Consider the following 16,569-nt stretch of genomic DNA (forward strand, 5'->3'; position numbering starts at 1 on the left):
CCACGAAATTTCTAAGGAGCCAGACGCTCCTTCTTCATGTGTAGCTGACCCATAAGGTGTGCCTGTTAGTGTGTGCTCCTCATTAGACTGGGAGGATGTGACTAGGCCAGACATCACCTTTTTGGGTGTAGCTCTGGTAGCACGTGCAGCTCGTGATAGAGTGGAAATGCATGGGGGACGTACTCAGAGTAATGCTCATCATAAAATCCTATAATCAGTGGCGCAAATGGGGCGACAGACTTTGAATGCCCATGTGCGTAAACTCTATTTTGTTTTGGGGCCATTAGAGATAGTACCTATAAAGAATCAATATTAGTATTGGAAGGAGAAGGCAAGAAGAGCAAAAATGACACAAAATAAATATAAGAGCAAAGTTGTAATGACATTTCTGCATTAATAGTGAAACATGACATACCAGGTTACAACTCGTGGTTTGTACGATGGACCGTCATGGGGTCCGTCATGTCTTAATTAAAACTATGTTTATATGGAGACCCCTGCAGGAAATTCTCTAACAATTATGATGGATAAGTGGGACGGACCATCATGATAATGACGGTACGTCGTCGATGTCCGTCGTGGGGCACTTAGAAAAACTATGGAGACCCTTAGGAGAGAGGTCTATGACCGTCATGACGGTTTGTGCAGGATGGACCGTCGAGGGTATGACGCTCCATCGTAGATGTCCGTCAGAGGAAACTTAGAAAAAGTTTGACACCCTTTGGAATAGGGTCTGTGACAACAAGAATGGTTGTGCAGGATTGACCGTCGTGGTTATGACGGTCTGTCGTAGATGTCCGTTAGAGGACAATTAGAAAAAGTGGGAGACCCTTAGGAATAGGGTCTCTGACAATCAAAATGGTTGTGCAGGACGGACAATCGCGGGTATGACGGTCCATCATATATGTCCATTAGAGGACACCTAGAAAAAGTAGGAAACCCTAAGGAATAGGGTCTCCGAAAGCCAGAACGGTTGTGCAGGACGGACCGTCGTGGGAACAACGATCCGTCGCATGTGTCCCTTGTCTGACACTTGGAGAAAATTGAATAGTGGGGTTTTGTGGGTGTTGGAACGGACCCTATGACGGTCCGTTGTGGGTAAGGCAGTCCGTCATCGGGGTATCGTTCTGTCATTCAGTGATACAACTGAGGATGCCACATTCATCCTCTGTGACTCAAGTGGAATACTTAGTGTTAACCTATATGTTTCTAACCCAAATACCTAGTAAACTAACAATGATAAAGCTTATATTTCTAGAGTTTTAACAAGGCAATTTGAATATTCTCAACCTAGGTCAAACAAAATTGGATCAAAGAATGAAGACCCATCAATAAGAAATAGGCTAATACTAATTGAAAAACAAAAATGCAATGTAAATGGGTAGAAATTAGAGACACATACCTGAGAACAAGAGAAAGACAAGAAAGTTAGGCACTTGGTTGAGCAAGAGAAGAGCCATAACAGCAGACCCCGACTAGTAGAGAGTAGAGTTTAGAAATTTGGGGAATTGGGGAAGTGATAAGTAGATATAGAAGAGAGGTAGGATGTTGGAAGTTTGAAAGTGAGGGAAATGGGAGAAAGAGGAAAAGAAATGGGTGAAGTGAAGGGGTGGGGTTTTTAAATCTTACATATTTTTAAAATACCCCCAACCGGGTCGGGTCGGGTTCGCTCATTAATGACTCAACGAGTCCCCGACGACGGTCCATGATTCGTTCCGTCGTGTGTGCCCTAGTTTTTAAAATAAATGAAAGACGTACCTGGCACGACAAATTCATGCGACGCTCCATCGCATGCGTGAATGTCCGTCGATGTGTCCGTCAGTGACTGTTGCAGAGTAATTTTCTGCAGAATTTCCTATTGATGTGCCAGAAAATTTAAAATCCATTAGTAGAAAATGCTACCATTACTAGAAAGAAAAACTATAAGTATTGGGTTGCCTCCCAATTAGCGCCTGCTTTAACGTTGCGGCACGATTGAGGACACTTGATGACTCAGCCTTCATTAAGATGGTATGAATCGATCACTTTCTTCGCCGATTTAGCATGGCCAAAATAGAGTATTATTCGTTGTCCATTAACCTTAAACCGCACACACTCCTTGGTTTCTAACTCAACTGCTCCATGAGGGAATAGTTGGGTAATCAAGTAAGGGGCAGTCCATTTGGACTTGAGCTTGCCCGGAAACAAACGCAACCTAGAATTGTGTAAAAACACCAAATCCCCATCCATAAACTCTCGTTTTTCAATTTTTAGCTCATGGTGCTTCTCCATCTTTTCTTCGTAGGATATAGAAGATACCAATTGGAGCTCACCACTCTCCCTCATGGACCTACAAATGTTGAAGGTCGCTTCTTCATTGTTCAACCGAAATTTCATCTTCCCCTTTTCCATATAAACTAAGGCTCCACCGTACCAAGGAATGGCCTCCCAAGAATAATAGGCACTTTAAAATAGACTTCACAATAAAAAAGTAACAAAATCCGCCGGAAATATGAACGACACAACTTTTGCTAGCACATCGTGGATTATCCTTATAGGCCTTTTTACTGTTCGATCGACCATTAGTAGCCGCATCGCAGTGGGCTTTGGATCACCCAAACCCAACTTTTTATAAATCGAGAGAGGCATGAGATTTATACTTGCCCCCAGATCACATATTGCTTTCGAAAAATATAATGACCCGACTGTATAAGGAATAGTGAACGCACCCAGATCTTCTTTCTTTTGTACCAATGATGTTGTAGCAATAGCACTACAATGCTGCATTCTATCATCATCCTTGAAAGTGACCGAACTCTTCTTTGTAAGCAGATCTTTCATAAACTTGGCATAACCGGGCATTTGATCTAAAGTTTCTACCAAATGGACATTGATAGAAAGCATCTTCAACATTGTTATAAAACGGCGATATTTACCATCCTCGATCTTTTTGACTAATCTTTGAGGAAAGGGGTGGTGGGTGTCTAGGCATGGGAATTACCTTTGTAGGCACTTCACCATCTTTTCCAGTGTTATCTTCCACTTCACCACTAACCTCTACCAATTTATCATTATCTTTTATCACCTTTTTCTCATTAGACGGCACAGGTGGGTCAATGGTTTGCATACCACCCCGAATAGTGATTGCCATACAGTTTCCATCATTTTTTGGATTTTGGACATAGTTGCAAGGAAGAGTGGCCGGTTGCCGTGTGTTCACAATCGCAGATTATTGGGCCATTTGCAACTCATTCTTCTTAATCGATATTGCATCTGTATCAACTTGTAGCCCAAAACCCGCTAATTCACTCCTTAACTCTTTAATGTGCTCATCACTATAATTGAACTTTGTTATCATTTTGTGCAACATATTCTCAACCTGCGCCATACTATCTCCACCATCCCTAGGAGTAACTTCATGATTTTGAGGAGGGACATAGGGCCCATTCCTATAATTTCTTTTACCATAGTTACCCCTGTTGAAGTTGTTGTCGCGGTTGTATTTTCCATCTCTAACATAATGACCCTCACATTAATAGTTAACATAGATACCACATTGGTTTCCTTGACCTTGGCGCCAATTATCCTGATTTGAGCCTTGGGCATTCGGTGGGAAACCCCCCGTCTGTTCATTTACCGTAGAGGAATTCTCCTCATAATATCATTCATCATTTGGTGGTGGTGGTTTATACAAGTAGTTAACTGCGTTTATCTTTTCTGCACCCCAATTATATGTTTTAATACCAACCCAATCTCAGCTCTCATCTGAGCCATCTCTTCACGAATCTCATCAGTGGATGGGTTGTGAGTGGATTGCACTGCGATGGTATTTCTCCCAGTACCTGACTTCCTAGTACTCCAAGGTTTATTGTTCGGGGAGATTTTCTCTGACTTTTCGTCAATCTCATCATAAGGACACTCCACATAAGAACCACCCGCTATAGTATCAAACACTGCTTTATTATTATCATCCTGTCCCCGATAGAAGTATTCCTTCAGTGACTCATCATCCATGCGGTGATTGGGGACTCTTCTCAAAAATGAAGTGAATCTATCCCAAGAACTACTAACTGGCTCTCCTGGTAGTGCCACAAAATTGTTCACTCTGTCTTTGTGGTTTAGCTTCTTGGAGACCGGGTAGTAACGTGCTAAGAAAACATCCGTTAGTTGGTTCCAAGTGAAAATTGAGTTAAAAGGGAGCTCAATAAACCAAATAGCAGCCTCTCTAGTCTGTGAGAGAGGAAATACTTTTCGCCCTATTACATTCAAATCCAAATCAGGCCTCCCTACACAACTTTTACACGTTGCCATTACCTTTGCTATATGGGCATGTGGGTCCTCACAAGGTAGCCCTGAAAACAAACCTCTGGAAGTGAGAGCATTTGCAACTGACTACTAGTTACCACAAAGGTGTGGCCTGGTGGTAGAGGGGGCAAGTGGGCCATTAGAGTCTGCTATATTATCATAGCCTCTGAAGTATTCTTGAGGGCATGGAGCGAGATTCTATCCCCTTTGTTGATTTTCACCGAGATCATCGGGTAATAACTGACCATGAACATCAATCGATGCTAGGATGTTCTGGTTTGGATCATCATCTTCAATACCCAAGTTTCGATTCATATTGCGTAGTGTACACTCTAATTCGTGATCGTAGGGAAACAAGGGTTCTCTTCCTCTCCGTGTATTTGGCATACAAAGAAAATAGTTCTGCAAGAACAAAAAACAATAGAAAAGTAAAATTAAAAAAATTATAGACTAAACTTTAGTAATAAGTTTAAGTAAATCTAAAAGATACTTTCCCCGGCAACGGCGTCAAAATTTGATACGCTCAAACATAATTCTCAAATAAGAAGTAAAGCGGTCGTATAAAGTAAAGAACCCAACTAATGAGGTTGGGATCGTTCCCACGAGGAAAATAGTTCAGACAAAACTTTAATCTATTATTACTATTATTTAGTCAATTACTTCCATAGAAAACAAAAGACAATAAAAGGGGGGGTTTTTGTTACTAAATGAATGAAAATGACTAACTAAATTAAAGTAAACAACTAATAGATTCAAATATTGGAGGTTAATCAATTAATAAATGTAACTAGGGTTTAAGTGTTCCCCACAGGTTCCTAACTTTATAAATCTAACTATAACAATTCTTTCCTAGTATCTTGCATGAAAAGAAATAAGTTACGTATTTCTAAATCCTTCGTCCGGCATCTAGAAAATTTCACTCCGCACCTTGGTCCGGCTACGTGTGTTGCTATAATAACCCTTACCTTTACCTCATATTAAGCATTGTATTTGATATTTGACTTAGTTATTACCTCCTACCAATCAATACTATCCTACTAGATAGTAAACACTAACTCTATGTTGATAATTCTTTTCCTATTATCTACCTCCTTGGTCCAGCAAGTAGCATTAAGGCGAGTTCTAACGTTGGCCATCCGTTAAAAATACTTCTAAATGAAGGAATTATCAATACATGCAAGATACTATTCTAGAATTGTTATGTAAATTAGATTTTACCTCATTATTCACCCATGGTTCCCACAACCCTAGTTATGGAGTTTAGTTACCCATAGTCATATTCACAATATTCATATATTTAATATAAGAATTCATGCACTTCCTTCAATGAGAAAGAATAAAATCCAGGAGTTCACTTGATTAATCAACAAATGCACCAACAATCAATTCCAAAAAAAGTGTATCAAGTACTGAAATTTATCGAGAACTAAAGTTTCTCCAAAAGTATAACAATCACAAAGTCTAATATCTAGGAGCCTAACAACAAAGATTCCAACTCCAAAAACGAAATTTTTCAAATTTTTATAAAAAAAAAACCTAATAAAAGAAGGACTCTTATTGCTGAAAATCTGTCAAAACGCGTCCTAGTCGGCGGGCCGTCGTGGTCACGACGGGATGTCATGGACTACGGCATCTTATACTTTACAAATCCTTTTGCTGCTTTCTTCATTACCCTCGATGAACAGGTATGACAGACCGTTCTAGGCACGACAATCCGTCAAGTGTCTCCGTTCCATAACACTTAAACTTCGTGGAATTCGGTTACAGGTACTACTCTCTAATCATCACGACGAACAAGCAGGACGGACCCTCGTGTCTATAATGGTCCTTCATGAACTTCGTAATCACACAATTAGGTCAGACTTCCCCATCTTCCTTAAGCAGCTTCACTACGATGCCACCTACGGACCGTCACAAGCTCGACGAACCGTCACAAGCCCCGTAGGTGGTAACTTTTCTGTATTTCTTGCTCAAAATCATCCGCGTTCATCTTTAGATAGATTTCCTGCAAATAAAGAGAAACTTACATAAAAATCAATACAAAAAGGCTTTTGGAAACACACTAAACTTAAGGAAAAAGCATTAAAAATACCGTGAAACCACGGTGTATCAATTATCCTAACAAACACCTTTGGTATCATTCATTTCATCTTGTGCATTACTGAGCCTCGCCTCATTCTTTCTTTGGGAACTTTAACTTTAACCAACATAGATGATGTGAGCTCCATGAAATCCAATGTCTACCCCACACCGAAAATAGGTGGAATAACCGGCCAAGGTGAAACCAAAACATGTTACCGTATATAGCGGATTGAACCCTATGTTGGCTACATAGGTTCAAAGAGTAGGAGATATAAGGAGAACCATACCCGTCTAAATGGACAGTCTCATCTCATGAGATTTACACGAACATCTGCCTTCCCTAATAAGGAATCATGACTCATAGCTAGCCAATTAGTGCTCCGTATAAAGTTCCATTACATTTATCTCACACATAATATAAGCTAGCTTCTAGCCTGAAGGCCTCATTGCTCATTAGATGATTTCTCATCACATCAATAATATTAAGTGTGTACTAATTTCAATACATTTATTAGAGAGTTTCATAGATACTAGTCTCCTCATTAACTTTACACTCTCATAGGTGAGTACGTTATTGGTAACACTTACTTAGGCTCATCTAAGATTGATATCGTCTTTCACATTAGCCTCTTATCATGTTGTCACCACGTTCATCAACTTTAGCATATTAGCTCATCATAATTACTCACCCCTTTTACGTGAATGTTCATTTCATTATATGCTAATGCACTTGGCCTTTTAGTGTATTTCACACCCTTACTTAACCCTCCTGGGGTCAAATCAATTCATCACATACATCTTAGGTTCACTTTCGTTTAACGTACGCTGGACTTATGAACCCATACGTGCACGCCATGAGGCTTCATTCATAATTTGCCTAAGTGATTTATACTTACCCATGTTTATATGGTACAAGACTTATGCATCTTGTAGGTATGCCAAGGTCTCAATTTTAATTCATATAGGAAAAAATTCAATAAATATTTAATCACTTAAGACTTATGTGTCAATATGGAAATTAGTTAAAGGAACCCAATTTCGAATCCCTTTTATAATACTTATTTTTTTTTATAAATTCTTGATTTTAAATTCTTGGCTTGGGGGACTGAGATCGAATCTACACACCTACACTTCCTTTCATTGTTTTCTTCAATTTGTCTTAAACATTTCGTCTTGGAGACCCAAGATCGAATCCCCACGCCAACATCCCTTTTATTTTCTTTCTTTACTTAATTCTTCCATTTAGACCGAGAGGATGTGGGATCGATCCTTCACAACCTCATTTTTCTTTTATTTAATTTTTCTCCTAACATCCATATCTATCCGAGAGTTTGTGGATTCGATGCCCACACACCTAATTTTAGTTATGATCCCTTTTTCTCTTGTTGCTTCACCAGCCTTACCCCATTTCGAATCCCCCCTCACCTCACTTTAAATATTAATTTTTTCAACAGCCTTAATATAGTGAGGTCTCGGGTTTAATCCATGATGACCTCATTTTTTTAGAAAAAATAAATCTCCAATTCTTCAAGTAACTTAGCCGAAACCAAATTTCCAGCAAATCTGGAAAGTTGATCACGCTTTCCAGTCCATTTCCTCAACATTTTAAACTTCAGATCTTTGGAAAATTCATTGGACATTTCGTAAGTTTATTTTGTGCATTTTCGTGCTTACGTCTAATCATGGGTTTTCAATCAATTCAGCAACATTACACCACTTATGAACATTACGATTTACTTCAAGTAATTTCACACAAAACATAGGAATTTTACATGCATATTACACACTTCAACCAGTGACCAAGGTCACGGAATACACAATGCATACACAAGTTTAATACATAGTTTCGAAAAGCATGTTTATTACTTACATAAATCAGAATATACATTAATAATGAACATAATAAGCACAAAAACACATCACATCCATAAATTCTACTAGCAAAGCATACCCAACCTACAAAATTCTATGGGAGCAAGTGACAAGGACATGCAACGGGGAACATTCCTAGTTTGCGGATTAGAATTTTACTGAATCGTAGGGGTCTCTTGGGAAAGGAACCAAGAGGGAGAAAAACCCATACCCTTTTGTCGATGAAAACCCTCCAAATCTTCTCCATTGGCAGCCCATTCCATGACACCAAATCCTCTCCACCAAACTTCAAGCACAACCCGTCGTGAACATTGTTTTTTTTTTTTTGCTTTTCGTCTTTAGTTTAGTTTTTCTTTTGAGTTTTAACATTCAAGTTATTCAAAAGTGATGAACTTTTGATTTTGTTCTTTTTACTTACAATGAACGTGATAATGACAGTAAATTAGCGCGATAAAGAGAGTGGATAGAGATGGGAGAAAGTGTAGAAGTAGGAGTTTTAGTTGAAGAATTAGTAAAACTAGGACTCCTTGACATTTACTATTAAAAATCTGATTTGTTTAAAGGCTTAGGTTAAATGACTAATCATTCCCTTACTTAAATAAGACAATTAATATAAATCAATTAGATTTAACATTGCTTCCACCAAGGATCGAACCCGGGTGAAGCTTAACTTGCGAAAAGGGTCAAATTCGACCAAACATACCTGAATTGTCCACCTTTTTATATTAGTTAATTAATTATATATATATTTAATGTATTTACAATACCACCCCTAACCTGGAAAAGACCATTTTACCCCTAGACCCTCCAAACTTATGATTACCAATTTCAAGTCCTGTTAAGACTCATTGTGGTGAATCTTAATATTTTGGTGCACTACATGGCTGGAACCAACCTTGCCTAGATCAACTAACTCACCAAGTTAGGTTGATCGGCTAGTGCATAGGTTTTGAGGTATCATTCCATGCACATCAACCATGTGGACCCGGTAATATCTAGCCATTCAAGGTAAATTTAGGCCTTACTTAGCATAGTCATTATCGGGTTGTTACACCATACCGGAAAGAGCTGTTTCACTTCTACAGTGAACCAAATATTTTCTTTCAAAATTTAACCGACATAGATCATTTGAGATAAACATGAAATCCGCTGTCTTCCCCACACTGAAAAGATGTGGAATCACCGGCCAAAGTAAAATCGTATCATACCTAGCTCGCTTAGGTGGAATACACTAGGTGATCCCTATGTTGGCAACTTAGTTTGAAGACTAGGTGACATACGGAAACTACATATCCACCTTTATGGTAGCCTTATCTCCTGGGACCTACGTGTGCTTGCACAAGCTCATTGCTAGTCTATCAGTGCTATGCTCAACTTTTTTTCCTTTACATCTTTAATTGTTTACTCAAACATTATCGCCGTTGCTTTCCTTGGTCACACTGTATCTAGCGAAGGAATCCTAGTTGATTCACATAAGATATAAGTACTGAAGTAATTGCACAGACCTACCTCTACTACAGATATCAGAAGTTTCATAGGTATAATGGGATATTATAAAATGTTCGTGGCAATATTCTTATCCATAGCCTCACCATTGACTAGGTTACCTCATAAGATGGTCAATTTTAAAAAAGTACATGATTGTGAGAAAAGCTTTGTAGAATTAAAAACTAGATTGACTACAAATCTTGTCTTGACTCTACTAAAGGGTTCAAATAGTTATGTGATCTATTGTGATGCATCAAGAGTTGGCCTAGGTTGTGTGTTGATGCAACAAGATAAGGTTATAGCGTATGATCCTCGATAGCTTAAGGTGCATGAGAAGAACTATCCCACTCATGACCTCCAGCTTGCAGCACCAAAGATATGGAGACACTACTTGTATGGTGTGCATGTAGATATATTTATTCATCATAGAGCCTTCAGTATGTGTTCATCCAAAAAGAGATGAATCTTCGCCTGAGGAGATGGATTAAGTTCCTTAAGGATTATGATATGAGTGTGCATTATCATCCTGTAAAGACGAATGTAGTAGCATATGCGCTTAGAAGATCATCTACGGGTAGTGTAGCTCATGTTGAGGAAGAAAAGAAGGAGCTAGTGAAGGACATTCACAAGCTTGCTCTCATTAGAGTTCATTTTATGATCATGTCAGACAGTTGAGTAAGAGTTTAGAATAAAGGAGAATCTTCTTCGGTAGTTGGGGTTAAGGGAAAGCAAGACAGACATCCAACCTTGTTTGAACTTAAGGATGCAGCCAACGATTAGAGAGTGGAGGTTTTCTCCCAAGGGGGAATTGGTGTACTTCGCTACCAGGGTTGATTCTGTGTTCCTAATGTGGGTAAGTTGATAAAACATATCCTTGTAAAAGCCCATAACTCCAGATAATTTTTTTACCCAGGTTCCACTAAGATGTATCGTGATCTGCCGGAAGTCTATTGGTGGAATGGCATGTAGAGGGATGTAGTAGATTTTCTGAGTAAGTGCCCCGATTGCAGGCAAATAAAGGTTGAACATCAGAAATCAGGAGGTATGACTCAAGAGATCGATATTCCTACTTTGAAGTGGGAAGTAACTAATATGGATTTCATCACAGTGTTACCTCGTACTCACAGACAACATGACTAAATATGGGTGATAGTCTGATAGGATGATTAAGTCTTCTCGCTTTTTAGCGGTAAAAACTACAGATTCGGCAGAGGAATATGCAAAGCTATACATTAATTAAATTGTGAGGATGCATGGGGTTCCTTTGTCTATTATCTCAAATAGAGGTCCTCAATTTAACTCTAATTTCTGGAAGTAATTTCAGAAGGGTCGTAGTACTCAAGTTAACCTATTGAAGCGCGTAGAACAAGACCGCTTAACCCTTCATACTCAATCAAACCAACTTGGTGAGTTAGTTGAGATAGGAAAGATTAGGTCTAGCCATGTGGGGCACCCGAATATGAATATCTACCCGAATGAGTCTTAACTGGACATAAAAAGGTGTAATCTTATGTTTGGAGGGTCTAGGGGTAAAATGTGTCTTTTTCCAGGCTAAGGGTTGCATTGTAATTATCCTAAATATTTAATAAATTAATTAATTAATATGATGGAGGGGAAATTTGAATAGAAAGGGCCGAAATTAGCCCTTTGAGTTAAATCTTGCTCCACCCAGGTGCGAACCTAGGCAGGAACAGGGATTTAATTTTATAATTTATTTGGTGAATTAGTTTAATTAATTAATATTCAATTGGTTTTTTAAGAAAAAGGAAAAGTTATATTTTTTATTTATTAATTATTAATTAATCCTAATTTCACTAAGCCTCTCCCTTATCTCCTAATCCTAAGCCAACTCTCCCACAAGTTTCTCACCACTTCTCTCTCTCACATCACGATCTGCCATCAACCAAAACAACAAGAGCAGAATGTAAATGCAAAATTTCATCAAGAACTTGGAAGCTAAAAACTCGAAGGCAAAACAAGCTTAAAAACGAAAAGTAAAAACCAATATCTCGACGGATTTTTCTTGTGGTTTCGGTGGTGAGGCGTTTGCTTAGTGGGGAAATAGGCAGCATGTTGAATCACTTTTGAACAACTTCAGTTATGGGTTTTCTTCCCTCTTGGTCCCATTCGCATGATAACAGTAAGTTCAGCTTAATTCCTGTCAAAAACTAAGGTTGTCCCCGTTGCATGCCCCTGTCATTATATCCTTTGAAAGATTAATGTATGCGTTGGTATGATTTTTGGTGGATGATTTTAGGTCTGGTTGTACGTGTTGTAATGTGTATTTGGAATTAGATAGACATGAAGAAAATGTATCCGAAAATGTGTAATATGTTTACTTATGAGTGTACATGTGTATTGTAACTTGGTCTCGGCTAAGACCATGAAATTTGGCATGATTAAATTGGTGTATTTTACGTGTATGAATTTGTTAAAAAACGTGATGTTCATTTCAGTTCAAGGTTTCTGAATTAAGTAAAAATTCTTGAGTGAAAATAATCTAGAAATGCACCTAAAGATCTCTCTAAAAACTACTCGAAATGTTTTAATGCTTAACGTGAAATAGGCTGAGAAAATGGACTACAAAAGGTGATCAAATTCTTAAAAGTAACCACGAAAACTTACCTAAAGATGCACTAGATTTTCCACGAAAATTTATCCTATATCTAACATTTAAAAGTTGACCAAAAATATAGACTGCAACGAGGGTGAAAAAATTTCAAGCATTCTGGAATTTTTTTTTTTGGCAGCATACTGTAAATACTCACGTAAAAAAAATTATGATTGAGGTTAGTGGGGATTGAACTCAAGACCTCACCATATAAAAATTATAAAAAAAAATGTGATAAGGGGAATTCGAAATAGGGTAAAGATTAAGTGAATAATTAAGGGGGAAAACAAAAGAAAGTGAGGAATGTTGGGTTCGAACCCACAACCTCTTGGATTGATGAAGGAGATAGGAAAAAATGATATAAAGGAATAATAAAAAAATGAGATACGTGTGATTAGAACCCACAACCTCTTGGCAGAATGAGCAGGTAAGGAGAAAATGCATTTAAAATAAGGTGAGGTTGTGGGGGTTTGATCCCACACCCTCTTAATCTAAACGAATAAAGCAAGTAAAAAAATAAAATTAATGTGGGCGTGGGGGTTCGATCTTTGGTCCCCCGGGTCGAACCGTTTAAGGCAAAAATCAAAAAAAAAAGAGAAAGAAAGTGTAGGTGTGGGGTATTGATCTCGGATTCCCTAGCCAAATGGTTTATGACACGAAAATCATAAACAAGATTAACTTAGTGTTATACAATCCTACGTGATGAAATACTTAATTAATGCTTCCTATAGGAATCAAATTAAGACCTTGGCATACTTACAAGATGCAAAAGTCTTGTACCACATAATCTTGAGCAATATAAATCGCTTAAGTAAACTATGAATGAAGCCTCATGGCTTGTGTGTGTGGACTCATAAGTCCAGCATACGTTATAAAAAAAAGTGAACCTAAGATGTTATGTGATGAATGATGAGACCCCAGAAGTGTTTAGTAAGAGTGTGAACACACTAAAATTCCAAGTGCATTGGCATATGATGAAAAGAACATTCACGTAAAGCGGTGAGTAATTATGAAGAGTTAATGTGCTAAAGTTAAAGAATGTGGTGACAACTTGATAAGAGACTAAATCAAAAGATTAGAGGAATCTCAAATGAGGCTAAGTAAATGTTACCGTGACGTACTCACATATGAGAGTGTAAAGTTAATGATGAGACCAGTCTCTATGAACACTATAATGAATGTATTGAAGTTAATTCATATTTAATACTAATGATGAGATGTGAAATCATTTAATGAGCTAGGAAAACCTCATGCTAGAATCCAACTTCTATGATATAAGAGATGAATGTAATGCAACTTTATGCTAAGCACTGATATGCTAGCTATGAATTGCGATTCCTTCTTTAGGGAAGGCAGAGGTTCGTGTAATTCTCATAAGATGAGACTATCAGTTTAGATGGGTATGGGTCTCTTTATATCTCCTATTCCTTGAACCTTTACTGCCAATATAGAGTTCTATTAGGGTTAGACTCCCTATATACGCTAGCATGTTTTGGCTCACTTTGGCCTGTGATTCCACCTCTTTTCGGCGTGGGGTTAAACACTGGATTTCATGATGATCACATAATCTATGTCAGTTGAGGCTATAGTTACCTAATAAATAATGAGGCCAACCTCAAATATTGTACATAGTAAAATGAACGATACCAAATTTTTTAAGAAAGGATAATCAAGAGGTGAGCTAGACTTAAGTAATGACACTAGGTCATTCTTGGTCATTGCACAGCGAACCCGATGAAAGTATAAAACTACATCCTAGGTATGGTTGGTGTTTACGCTAGCTTAGGAACGAATGAAAATGAAGTACGTATGAATGAATGAAGAAACTCTGTGTTTGCTAAAGAAGGCTCCCTAGTTGAGGTCCCATATGTTGAGCCCTTATTTTCGGAAGTCCTAATGTCAAGTCCATGATTCCAAGGTCTCATGGGATATGAAGGAATGATATGAACGATGTGATATGATATGTGCAATAGGTTATATGTTGTTTGCAAAATGATATGTATGTTGATGCATGTTACTCCATCGCATGAATTTTCCTAGTATGATTTTGCATGTCCACTTACTTGATTTTCCATAACTCAAATCGTTAGGAGAGAGATCTTCTTAATCATGCATGTCCTTGGTATGTGCTTTCATATACCCATACTTTGTACGAATGTGTAATAATCTAATACAATTCTCATCTTCTAGGTGCAGGTGCAACTGGATGATAAAGCTTACGGGTGGACGCTGAAATTATCCGAACTTGGGGCATTCATCAAGACTTGGTAGGCCCTCTTTCTATACAGGATGCCTATCTTTTATATTCTAGCTTAGATTCAGGCATCAGCTAATGGAGTATGTTCTTCTAGTGTTTCTTTCCCAGTTATTTTTAGATATTTTATTGGTGCCATTTTGGAAAATCTATATTTTTATACAGATATGACTATGTCTTTCATTTGATTATCTTGATATTAGATGGTTGTTGTGAAAGGCTACTGAGTTTATATAGCTAGTCTTATATGAGGTCAATGTTTCTCTATATGAAGTCTAAGTAAACAAAAAGTTAAAAATTATCAACTAAAATTAACCTAGATGATGTAACTATGACGGATGTAGGCTTGTCTGCGTCCTTTGAGAGGTCAACAACGCTGGTTTCATCTCGGGTCTAGTCTCAACCACATCGAGTAGTTTCTATGTCCTGGTAGTTAAGTGCAGCACTATCCTAAATTAGAGACTACATGATGCGTACGAAAGATTCTTTTCTTCTAATTATCGTTCCTTCTCTAACGACTAATTTCTTGGTGTTATGAGCGCATCTGACATCAATTCTTATATTTTTTAGAAAATGAACACAAGAAGAAATACTGGTTGGGGAAGAGTAGAAGCAGTTGCTGTGGATAACAAAGTTCCACCCTTGTTAACTCAGTTGGGTTGATTGATGCGGAGGTGTGGACCTCTTTGGATCAGATTGCTCATGCCATCACTATGTAATCCTAGGCTATGATGACCCAGGACAACAGACAGGATGTTCAACGGGAGAACCTATACACACGTAGTATGGCAGACAGACTACGGGACTTCACGAGGATGAATCCTCCAATATTAACAGGGTCCAAGACATCAGAGGATCTTCAAGAGTTTATTGATGAGGTGCATAAGATTTTTGTTGCTATTGGGGCCACAGATACTGAAAAGGATGAGCTGGCTTCCTACCAGCTCAAGGATGTTGCATAGTCTTGGTGCAAGATGTGGCAGGATAGCCGAGCTTTAGGCAGGGGTCCTGTCTCGTGGGAGCTGTTTAAGACTGCCTTCCTAGATAGATTCTTCCCCAGGGAGATGAAGGAGGCAAAGGTTGAGGATTTTATCAACCTTAAACAGGGATCGATGATAGTCAGGGAGTATTCGCTAAAGTTTGTTAAATTGTCCAGGTATGCCACATCACTTGTATCTTACAGCAGGGATGAGATGAGTGGGTTCCTCATGAGAATCTTAGGAGATATGGAGGATGATTGTAGGTATGAGATGCTCCACGATAGCATGGACCTCTCCAAGTTGATGGTACAAAACCAGCAGGTAAAGGACAACAAGTGGAAGAGGGGGGTCCGTAAGGATAGTAGGCCTAAACCTTCTGTACAGGCAGGTCCTAGTAATGGTGGCGGCAGGAATAAATTCAGCATCCGTGAGCAGCTAATATTTTAAAAGGGGCATCAGAGATCAGGAAAATCTAACTCTCAAAGGATTGAATCACCTAGAGGAGGCAGACCCGGGCCAAAGAAGGGCAATAGAGGTGATTTGCAGCATCCCAAAAGGGAGTGTGCCAAGTGTGACCTTACTCACAGTGCAAAGTGCAGACAGGGCACTTATTCCTTGTTCAGTCGTGGGAAGAGCTGGCACATGGTCAAAGACTGTCCACAGAATAGGGGTCAGGCTGGTCGAATGCTCAGTCTAGGCCTAATCCACAAGGTGCAGCAACAGTCGAGCCTCCTAAGAGGAACATATTCTACGCCATGAAGGAAAGGGAGGAGCAGGAGAAGTCCGCTGATGTGGTCACTGCTATGCTGCAAGTATTCTCAACTTCTATTTATTCCTTACTTGATCCATGGTCTACGATTTTCTTTGTAACTCCTTTACTCGCTCTCACTTTTGAGATATTGCCTCAAGTTTTGCATGATCCTTTAGTGGTTAGTACACCTTTAGGAGAAAATGTAAGAGCTGATAGAGCGTACAAGGATTGCCCAATAGTTGTATGT

The 16,569-nt window shown here is 38.6% G+C and overlaps 1 protein-coding gene across 1 annotated transcript; it reads left to right on the forward strand.

The window, feature by feature from the left end:
* The first annotated feature begins 15,565 nt into the window (after window positions 1–15,565).
* LOC107024990 lies at window positions 15,566–16,330 on the forward strand. Its single transcript, XM_015225883.1, has 2 exons — window positions 15,566–15,892; window positions 16,022–16,330. The coding sequence occupies exons 1-2, from the start codon at window positions 15,566–15,568 to the stop codon at window positions 16,328–16,330; spliced, it is 636 nt and encodes a 211-aa protein (XP_015081369.1).
* Window positions 16,331–16,569: the final 239 nt, after the last annotated feature.

The sequence above is a fragment of the Solanum pennellii genome, chromosome 7, assembly GCF_001406875.1.
Source record: "Solanum pennellii chromosome 7, SPENNV200".
NCBI classification, from domain to species: Eukaryota; Viridiplantae; Streptophyta; class Magnoliopsida; order Solanales; family Solanaceae; genus Solanum; species Solanum pennellii.

Coding starts and splice junctions, on each gene's coding strand:
- LOC107024990 (XM_015225883.1), top strand. CDS start 15,566: ATGTGGCAGGATAGCCGAGCTTTAGGCAGGGGTCCTGTCTCGTGGGAG. Junction 15,893..16,021: donor TGATGGTACAAAACCAGCAG/GTAAAGGACAAC, acceptor ATATTTTAAAAG/GGGCATCAGAGATCAGGAAA.